This window comes from Helicoverpa zea, chromosome 11 (genome assembly GCF_022581195.2).
Source record: "Helicoverpa zea isolate HzStark_Cry1AcR chromosome 11, ilHelZeax1.1, whole genome shotgun sequence".
Taxonomy (NCBI): Eukaryota; Metazoa; Arthropoda; class Insecta; order Lepidoptera; family Noctuidae; genus Helicoverpa; species Helicoverpa zea.
The window spans coordinates 4,613,093-4,623,436 of NC_061462.1; the positions used below are offsets into that span (position 1 = coordinate 4,613,093).

Consider the following 10,344-nt stretch of genomic DNA (forward strand, 5'->3'; position numbering starts at 1 on the left):
ATAAAGAGAATATTTGCCCTGGTAACATTGATAAGTTCCGTCGCTCTTTTGTCTATGATTATTTTGATTGGAATCCACATGACACTGACACCTGATTGACAGATTTTGTAGAATCGAAAAAAGAAACAGTTTCCAATCGAAGTAGCGTAAATACTTAGTAAAGATCCGAATGAATATCGTAAGAATATTTTTGCCACTGAATTGCACATAAAGCCGATGCCATGATTCGAGAAGATGACCCTCAGTTTCGGATTACTCCATTCCAGCAAATGGCATCGGCGTGTTCCGGTGCCCTTATAACCTCGTTATTCAGTAAGTTTTAACTATAATGTGTTTTTGGCCAGGAAGTAATTATCGTAAAAAAGTCTTCTATCGAACCTCTTCGCTGTTTCTTTGCAGTGACACCGCTGGATGTGGTTAAAATAAGGCTGCAAGCTCAGCAGAAGGCACTGCTCTCGAATAAATGCTACCTTTATTGCAATGGTCTTATGGAACATATATGCCCCTGCGGAGACTCAGCATGGATACCCCGACGAGTGCACTTCAACGGCACGATGGTAAAGCATGATTTACATTATTAAAACATCTGTAAAACACTCCAAAAAGAATGAATGTATCATAACAGTTTATTTGAAATTCAAACTCATTGTATTTTTTTTTTAAAGACTGGTCTTCAGTACCATAAGGTATTTTTAGTTATTGATTATGCAATAGTTTAGTTCAAATATTGCTCAACAGCTTAATGTTAATTTTCAAACCAATTATGATTTTTATGTTCAAATGATGGTAATGTTATTTTTAGAAAAATGCAATCTTGAATATTTATGTTGTAACCTTATTGATTTAGTCATAAAACTCTAAATATAAATTTAAGTAAATTACACCTTTATGATTTCAGGATGCATTTTACAAAATAGCTAAATTAGAAGGAGTTCCCGCTCTATGGTCTGGATTAAGTCCTACTTTAGTCTTGGCTTTGCCATGTACAGTTATTTATTTTGTATCGTACGAACAGCTCAGATATAGGATGAAAACTAAATACAATGCTGCTACTCACACTAGTAAGTAAATCATAACTTGTTAGTCATATAGAACTATATTTCCTGTGAACTATTGATTGTTCCAGTAAGGTATTGTTCCAAGATAAAACACCAAGTCTTAGTTTATGAAATATGTAACAATATTTCCTTTATGTTACCTACATAAGAATATGCTATTACCTCACCTCACTTGTCTAGCTTCCTGACCTTGAATTCAAGGTTACATAATATGAAGCATGTAAATTAAATCCACTAACAGTAAACAACTTTGGATCTCTGCATGTAGAATATAATTGATATAATATCATTAAAGCTACTATTAATGGCATTTTTCATTAATCATTTGTGGTATTAAAAAATGCATTAGAAAAAGAAACTAATTCAAATTGGACAAACATTTTTGAAATAAAATTCTTTATCAACTATTTAATGACTTCACTCAATTAGGTAGTTTTTTACAAAAAAAAAAAATAATAATATGAAAATCCAAGTCTTAATTTCTATCCCCTTTAATCAACAGACACTATCACACTTCTTATTTCTTGTTTCAAAATCGAATAATAACATTATTAATAAACATGTCAAAATTTGATAAAATGTCACAAGGTCAAAATAAAATCAGGATGTTATCATAATGTTTGTAAGTAAACAAAACTATTTTTTCAAAATATTTGATTCTTCACATTGTAATGTTTTTCAGCTATACAACCAATGTGGATACCAATGATAGCGGGGGCCACGGCAAGAATGACAGCTGTGACGATTGTCAGTCCTTTAGAACTAATTAGAACAAAAATGCAATCCAAAAAGTTGTCATATGCAGGTAAAATTGTCATACACAGTATATTGCAAAGGTATATTAATAAGAGGAAAAAAACCCTAATTATTATTTAATAACTTTATTTTATATTTTTTTATTTTTACTGGGGGGCAAGGGCCTCTAACAGCAAATTTTTGACTATAAAATATATTTCTCTCATCATATAGTATGATGTTTATGAGCAGATATTATTGCTTAAAAAGAAACTCAATAATTAAATTGTCATTAATATCCTCTTAGAGGAAGTTGTAGCATAGTTTTACTAATTTATAATAATTAGCTAAAACAATAATATTTCCTAACATCCAGCAAAATACTTGTAGTTACAGCTTATTTTATCTACTACATATTATATGACATAATGACTTTACAATTAATAGATACTTTGACCTCCAATAAAGGGCTTATCAGTCAGTCAGGTACTTATTTAATGCTGTCTTATATAAAGCAAAACTATATATTACTATATTATGTGAGATAAGCCCACTATTCAATGCAACTACGAATTTAGAAAGTGATCGCTCAGTTTTAAATCAGTTGATTGACTGAGTAGAATAATAATAATTCTATTGAATATGTTTTCATAAATATCGATTAAAAAATAAAAATGGTTTTCAGATATTACAGTAGCTTTGCGACAGGTCATAAAATACGAAGGCTATAGAGGACTATTTCGAGGTTTGGGATCCACATTATTACGAGACGTACCATTTTCAGGTAATAATAATTTTGCATTTTTTTTTCATGACTTGTGTTTGTACAATTGACACAAAAACGTTCGTGTAAATGTAACTTGAGATCTGTAAAATTAATTCATGGAATGTCAACACACATTTTCGGTTCAATTGTTTTCAATGTTTTAATGAACCAATTAATATAATTTATTTTCTACATCATCATCATGAGAACTAATGACTTCAATCAATGGATAAACTTATAATGTAAACAAATATAGAACACGAGACTTTGCCAGCAACTCCCTCGGGGGACAACTTCTGCACTACTTTTTTTTTTCTCAATCGTTTCATCCGTTATCGTATCGACACAATATTATTTGTAAAGAACAATCTATGGGTCTGTCCATTGATTGCCGTAAGCGCTCTATACGCAAATAGCTAGAATCATTATAACAAAATGAGTCATGGTCACTTGAATAAATGAATTTAATATATAATAAATATGTTGATGATACAACATAATTTATTTAGCATTAAAGCAAAATGCTATGTCATTACCTCTTTGCTTTTTCATTCAGGTTTATATTGGACAACTTTTGAAACAACCAAGAAGGCTTTTAACAAACCGGACTCCGAAAAGAATACATTTTTATTCAACTTCTTCTGTGGATCAGTTGCAGGCAGTGTAAGTTTATTTATAATTTTTTACACCTATTTTTTATACCTATTTTCGCACATTTACTGGCTGTGTGCCAAATTTTTATGGACCTAAACAAATATATTTCAGTAATTATCAGGTGTCTACTCTGCAGTCTTAACGAGTGTTGAAACAACAATAAATAAAATAAAACTTTGCGTCTTAAATAAACTCACACTAGGTACATTATATTTTTAAAAATCGATCTTCTTGTAATAGACAATAAAAGTTGTGCAATAGAACATAGGTCTCTTCGTATCCAAATATAGTACCCATTTCTGCTTAGTAATCGACAATGATACGTGTTGCTATCTAAAATGCGAGGGGTATGATATGATAAGATTAAAGCAACAAAAATAAACTGTATTATGTTGTTTCAGATTGCAGCATTAGTAACACTTCCATTTGACGTCCTAAAAACACATCAACAAATAGAATTAGGAGAAAAAGAAATCTATACAGGTTGGCAACATTTTGTTTATATCTTACACATGCATGAACTTGTAGCTGGAGTCTTAAAAAAAAATCTTTACATCATGCGTCATTGAGTCATCATAAAACACTGCTTCTTTTTTGTTCCTTCATCATGACAAATGTTGCCACATACAAAAAATCAAAATAGTCTTCCTAACATTATGTCTTCATTAAATTACTGATCATTTGATAAGCCTTGAACTTTAAGCAAGAACTTAGATAAAAAATATAAAACTTAAATAATGTATAGTTATCGGCACGGATATTGAGCCCTGACCTTCACCTGCGCAAAAGCGATTTATAGGTTTATTGCCTTATGTGTACAGTGCGCAAAGCGATCCCCACTCTTCCGCCGAGAGCTCAATATCCGTGCCGATAACTATACGACACAACCAAATCAGACAAGCAGAAGAGATTGGCCTCTTTTTTTGTAACTGCATGAACTATTTACCGGCAGACTGTATTTATTCTTGTTTTTGTTGATTTGGTTACTGTTTCAGATGGTAAAGTCCATCAAAGAGCTTCCAATATGAAGAACATCGCGCGAACAATATACACCAACCATGGAGTCAAGGGGCTATTCACGGGATTTTTGCCTCGAATATTTAAAGTGGCACCAGCATGCGCTATTATGATCGCGACATTCGAATATGGAAAACAATTCTTCCAAAAATACAACACACAGAAGTATAAGGAAAAAATGCAAAGGTACAAAAAGATTAGTTAAATAAATTAATTCTATTTTAAAAAGGCATCTATTTTAGGTACTCTGTACTTCTCAAGCTTAGACATAAGTTGAATCCCTATGTTAAAATATGGTTGATCAACATTATACAGTAGGAACTTATAACTCGAATGGTATACTGGTTCCTATAAATTATTTTCAATTTTGTGTTGATTTACAAGAATTTTGATGAGTTGCCGCTTATAGCAACCAACTCATTCCTTTATAACCTGCTAATTTCAGGAAAGGAATACAAATCGAAATAATTAAAACTGAAGATTGACTAATGTGGACCTTTGTGTTAAAGGTATTATTAAGAAATGTTGTAATTAGGGTATTTTGACATGCACATGTATTTTAAATTAACTTGTTAGAAAGTCTCACTATCATTATTCTGAATGTTTTGTATTAGTGTAGTAAAATGGCAACTTCAGAACCAATAGATAGGGTATTCGATTAAATAAGCTAGTTAATTAATTAGTAATCATAGATCCTGAACTGTATTATTATTAAAATTACTTTTTCACCCTTTTTTTGCAATTTCAGGCATCAAGAAATAGTGTTGATGGGCCAACCATCTAAGAATGACTACTCATAATAAAATTATGACAAAAAGGGAATGTCATAATTTAGAAAAATATTAGATTATGATAAATGTGATAGAACTGTAGTACAGTTTATTAGTATTCTATGGCTGTTTATAGTTACCTACTGTTGTTTTATAACTTTAGAGATGAAATTACCATGTCTAATGGTAGCTAGCACTAATGGGAATTATTCTTGTTTAACTCTGCAATGCAAAGATTCACCACTTTCATATAAATGTTTACTGAATAAACTAATTTAATTCAAATGATGTTCTATAAAGTTAAAATTCCTATCTGGAAGTGGTGAATGGGATTTAGGTGGCTTGCACAAGCTGGTGGCAATGTTTTGCTTGCATATGTATCTTAAAACTTCTGAGAAAAAAATATGCAGTTGATAACATGCCTAGGTAAATTTTTCTAGCACTGAAACACAGCTTGCAATGTGCATGTCACCTTTTAATAAAGATATTTGGTCTTTGAAATTAAGACGCAATGTAGAAAACATGCTAATGCAAAAAAAAATCTAAATGAACTAGTAATTAAAAGCTGACAATGTTTCAATTAAATATTCTTGTAAAATGTTATGAATTTCTTTCTTGTTTTTGTTATTTACTTTATAAAGACAATTGGTATTGTAACAAATAAGACAGCAAGTTGCTGTTTGTAAATATTTCACAATTTTATTTGTAAATAGTATGAAATAAAAGTTTTATGTTAGACTTAGTTATTTTATTGTACTTTTCTAATAGGAATTTCTGACATGTTTTGCTCACTGAAACTTTTAAATATGTTTGTAACTTCTACTTCTGGCATAGATGAACAGAATTAGTGGTTCAGGAAGAAAAAAATGACTTTGGAGTATATAAATAAAACAACCACTAAGTAAATAATCTTATTTATTACATATCCTTAAAAGTAACTAATGAACAATAGAACCCAAGGGTTCTGCCTTTATATTCCCAAGGTCTAATCTGCTATCAATAGATTCGTCTATTTGGCCGACGATCGCTACATTGTCGCCGCGTATTATGTGAAGTCCAAGAACCACTTGCGCCACACCAGTTGAAGAAGAGAACACTCGCTCGTGGGATTCATCCAATATAATGTTTATCGTCTGATCAAAACCTTTTAAAGTTCCAATAAAATTCCGGCCGTCTGAAGTTATCACTGACACTGTTTGATTCACATAATTTTCCAGTCCCGAAGCCATGGCTTCAGTAGTTCAAATGCTTTGTATTATAAACCTAAGGTTAATCCAGGCAAATTAATATTGTGTGTTTTATTAAAATTCAACTTCTTGAAAAATAATTAAACGAAAACTACAAACAGCACGCCGTTAAACAAAATAAGACACCGTAAATGATGCGACATTGACATGTGACAGTTACCAAAATTATATAACGTTTTGCCATAGAGTTTATTTTTATGAATGGCAACTTTTAAGTATTAGTCATAAGAAGTTTTGGAAATTGTTGCAGAATTTCCTAATGACACCCGTCACAAAAATAATACGTCAAAAACATGAATGACAACAAATCGAAATCTAATAGGTTGTTTTGATGTAGGTTAGAAAATTAATAACTGATTTGATTGCTAGATTTTAATTTAGTGACATTATTTGAACATGTTATTTTTATTACTTCAGTGATTGGTAGAAAAAGTTAGTAAGTAAGACAACAACTGGAAAATCACAAACCGGTTTTTTAATAGGTTCATGCTAGAAGCAAAATACAAACATTTGTAGATTAATTTATAACACAGAAAATGTCGAATACAATTGTACAGTATATTCTGCTTCGTACTGATTTGCTGAAGGAGCTGGGATGGTCGATAGGTTCCGTAGTGGCCCAGGCTTGTCACGCATCGACAGCTGTGCTTCATCTCTACAAAGATGACGAAACAACTATACAGTATCTGAATGATATGGATAATATGCACAAAGTGGTGCTAGAGGTTAGTACAGCCTTCCCAATAATCGGTCAGTGGGTCGTCTTAGGGGCGGAGTGCTCGCCCCTAAGACATCCCTTAATTTATCCTAGCCTCTCATAGTCATCCTAGTCTGATAGACCCCAACAAAGTTGGGGTCGGCTTTAAGTTTCAGGATGTAGGTGAGTCCCAGCACTAGATGAAGCAACTGCCTATCTGATCTCAACCCAGTTTCTTAGGCAACCTTATATAAGACTGGTCAGACTTTCTACTTTCTGGCTTCTAACTCTTCCTTCTTCTAATATGTAAATAATTACAAACTATTAATTAATATGCTTCAACTTTATCTACCTGCAAATTAATTCAGTAACCGCAGTTATGAATAAATACCTGACCCCATGACCTTCACCTGACTTCACAAGCTTAAATGATGCATAGATAAATTCATATTGTTTTTCTTATTTCAATTTCAGGTGCCCAATGAAGAAGCATTGAAAAAGGTGACAGAAAAGTTAAAAGAAAACTCAATAGCACACAAACTATGGAAAGAACAGCCAGAAAATATTCCCACTTGCTTAGCTCTCAAGCCTTATCCTAAGGATGAAGTTAAGAAATTTGTAGGAAAATATAAACTAATGAAGCTTCAACTTAATGCGTAAAACAATTTAAATTATGTTACAGATTGTAAATAAAATATAATTTAAAATCACTATAATTTATTTTATTATTTATTATCTCTACTCCTAAGTTGAAAATTTATTTATGACATGCACATTTATATTGCTTTAGCCTTGGCCAAGCAAAATTAAAACTGGCGTCATTCGTCTCCGTTCAAGAATTAAAAACAACATAATTATTATACAACTTTCTGTTTAATCTAGCCTGCACAGAATTATTCATGTACATTCAAGGTTCAAGGTTAGCTTCCTACCTACCAACATTAAATATATTTAATTTATATGCACTTCAAGTTTTTATTGTATACCTAATGCCTAATGCATACCCTATAATTTTCGAGAGTTGCATGATTTTATACATTTCTTTCATCAGATCCTGATAAAATAAAAAAAAACAGCGCCAATATTAAACAGTTTTGCCAACAGTGGAACAAGTTTTATTTAGCATAAAGTAATAGTGATAAATATTTTTTATTTGCCAGTCTTTTCTGGTGGGTGTCACCTATTTTGCGAGAAATCATCAAATGACCTCTCTCGCTGGGTCATCATCTCAGCCATAGGACGTCCACTGCTGAACATAGGCCTCCCCCTTTGATCTCCACAGATACCTGTTGGAAGCGACCTGCATCCAGCGTCTTCCGGCGACCTTTATAAGGTCGTCTGTCCACCTCGTTGGTGGACGTCCTACGCTGCGCTTGCTAGTCCGTGGTCTCCCCTCCAGCACTTATCGGCCCCATCTGCCATCTGCTCTGCGAGCAATATGGCCTGCCCATTGCCATTTCAACTTGCTAATCCGGTGGGCTATATCGGTGACTTTGGTTCGTCTACGGATCTCCTCGTTTCGGATTCGATCACGTAGAGAAACACCGAGCATAGCCCTCTCCATAGCTCGTTGAGCGACTTTGAGCTTTGAGATGAGGCCGATAGTGAGACACCACGTTTCGGTGCCGTAAGTCATCACTGGTAATACACATTGGTTGAAGACTCGTCTTGAGGCACTGAGGTATGTTGGACGAAAAGTACATTGCGTAGTTTCCCGAACGCTGCCCAGCCGAGTTGGATCCGGCGGTTGACCTCTTTCTCGAAGTTGGACCTACCTAATTGGACTACTGGTCCTAGGTCAACAACTTCGAGTACCGAGCTTCCAACAGAGACTGGGGTGGGCTCAACATGGACATTTGACATAATTTTCGTCTTATGCATGTTCATTTTCAGCCCACCCGTAGTGAAACTCGGTCGAGGCCCTCGAGCATCATACTGAGTTCCTCCATCGACTTTGCCATGACTACGATGTCGTCGGCAAACCGAAGGTGAGTGATGTATTCGCCGTTGATGTTGATGCCAAGTCCTTGCCATTCCAGGAGCTTGAAGGCGTCTTCCATTGCGGCGGTAAATAGTTTCGGTGAGATAACGCCCCCCTGTCTTACGCCTCTTTTCAATGGAATCGGCTTCGTGCTATGCTCCTGTACTCTAGCTGGGTGCAGAACTAAAATTCACCATGTTCCTTCTAAAGCCCTTTATGTTACTGGATCGCGGTAAATCTTGTGAACATTCCCGCAGCTCCGGCAGGGTTTGGTCTTGTTGGACCCCACTGGGGTTCTGGTGCCACCTTCCTTTTTCAAAAACATAATCATTCAAATCAAACAGCGCTACTAAGCAATCCGTCGACCGAAAGTAGCGTTTACGTAGGTACAATTAGGGTTGCCAGATGGCCGGGAAATCCGGGATTGTCCCGGAACTAATACCTGTATCTGGCAACCCTAGGTGCAATAGATATTAGTTTATTGATTGGAGGACACAAAAGACTGATACCTCACCTCTTGGTGCCTAGGTATAGGTACCTACATAGTATCCTTCGTCTACGTTATTATCTCAGTAGGTATCTAGCTAGACGGATCCCGTGGAACTAACAAGCTGGTAACCCCGGAAATGAAAATAAATTTCGAAATGGCATAGGTAGGTAAAATATAAAATTACTATGGAAACCAGTATCGCCAAACTCACATCAATAAACCGATAATTACTCATTTATTATACACGTGCTAAAAAACATGCATTGTGCATTCATCGACTGTCCAAGTCCAACCAACGAGATTGGAATAACAAAAAGGTCAATGGCAGTACTATTATATCTGTAGGTATTGACAGACCTTCCTTGTACGTATCGTCAAAGTAATGAAATATTATGAGTAGGCATACTTAGGTATCTACATAAATAGGTAAGTTACAGTCTCATTAAATAATGAGACACTTGATCACCCAAGTAATTTATGTACCTAAGTAGTTACCTATGATGCATATTTTTAAGTTAAGTTGTTCTAATTACTTACTTAACATTTGGTATACATCAGGTATGCGTCATTACAGGTACTTTTGAATAAGCAGTAGGTAAGCTATTAAAAAAAATACCTACTTAAGTCGCAGGAATTTAAGAACTTCTAATATATGAGTTATATGTATATAGTAGGCATACCTGCCTACATGACGAAAGAGGAAAACAAAAACCAGATTTTGCAAAAAAAGAAGTCTGTATTATGTAGGTAGGCATCACGGTAACTTGATTTCACGCAAAGACAGAGCCGTATTTAAGCTGTAATGGGACCCTTCCTTCCAGGGGCCCCGCATATGAATTCGCTGGAGCACCTACTTACGTATTTCACTTCTGCATCTATATAAACTTAGAATTATTGTTTCTTTTACTTTTCAATAGCTATTTTTTCTA

At 34.2% G+C, this 10,344-nt stretch overlaps 3 protein-coding genes across 4 annotated transcripts; 2 read left to right on the top strand and 1 right to left on the bottom strand.

Annotated features, from left to right (window-relative positions):
• The first annotated feature begins 74 nt into the window (after nucleotides 1-74).
• Nucleotides 75-5,738, top strand: LOC124634768 (probable mitochondrial glutathione transporter SLC25A40). Of its 2 annotated transcripts, none has more exons than XM_047170438.1 (9): nucleotides 75-312; nucleotides 400-557; nucleotides 899-1,061; nucleotides 1,741-1,863; nucleotides 2,479-2,577; nucleotides 3,116-3,222; nucleotides 3,615-3,696; nucleotides 4,209-4,416; nucleotides 4,979-5,738. In XM_047170438.1, the coding sequence occupies exons 1-9, from the start codon at nucleotides 222-224 to the stop codon at nucleotides 5,028-5,030; spliced, it is 1,083 nt and encodes a 360-aa protein (XP_047026394.1). In that variant the 5' UTR covers nucleotides 75-221; the 3' UTR covers nucleotides 5,031-5,738. The 2 variants fall into 2 exon arrangements, with proteins under 2 accessions (XP_047026394.1, XP_047026395.1); XM_047170439.1 differs by having other exon boundaries at nucleotides 4,218-4,416.
• A 160-nt stretch (nucleotides 5,739-5,898) lies between these two features.
• On the bottom strand, nucleotides 5,899-6,397 carry LOC124634770 (U6 snRNA-associated Sm-like protein LSm8). The gene has a single exon (XM_047170440.1). The coding sequence runs from the start codon at nucleotides 6,227-6,229 to the stop codon at nucleotides 5,939-5,941; it is 291 nt and encodes a 96-aa protein (XP_047026396.1). The 5' UTR covers nucleotides 6,230-6,397; the 3' UTR covers nucleotides 5,899-5,938.
• A 135-nt stretch (nucleotides 6,398-6,532) lies between these two features.
• LOC124634387 (putative peptidyl-tRNA hydrolase PTRHD1) lies at nucleotides 6,533-7,660 on the top strand. The gene is made up of 2 exons (XM_047169955.1): nucleotides 6,533-6,972; nucleotides 7,419-7,660. The coding sequence occupies exons 1-2, from the start codon at nucleotides 6,784-6,786 to the stop codon at nucleotides 7,602-7,604; spliced, it is 375 nt and encodes a 124-aa protein (XP_047025911.1). The 5' UTR covers nucleotides 6,533-6,783; the 3' UTR covers nucleotides 7,605-7,660.
• The last annotated feature ends 2,684 nt before the right edge of the window (nucleotides 7,661-10,344 follow it).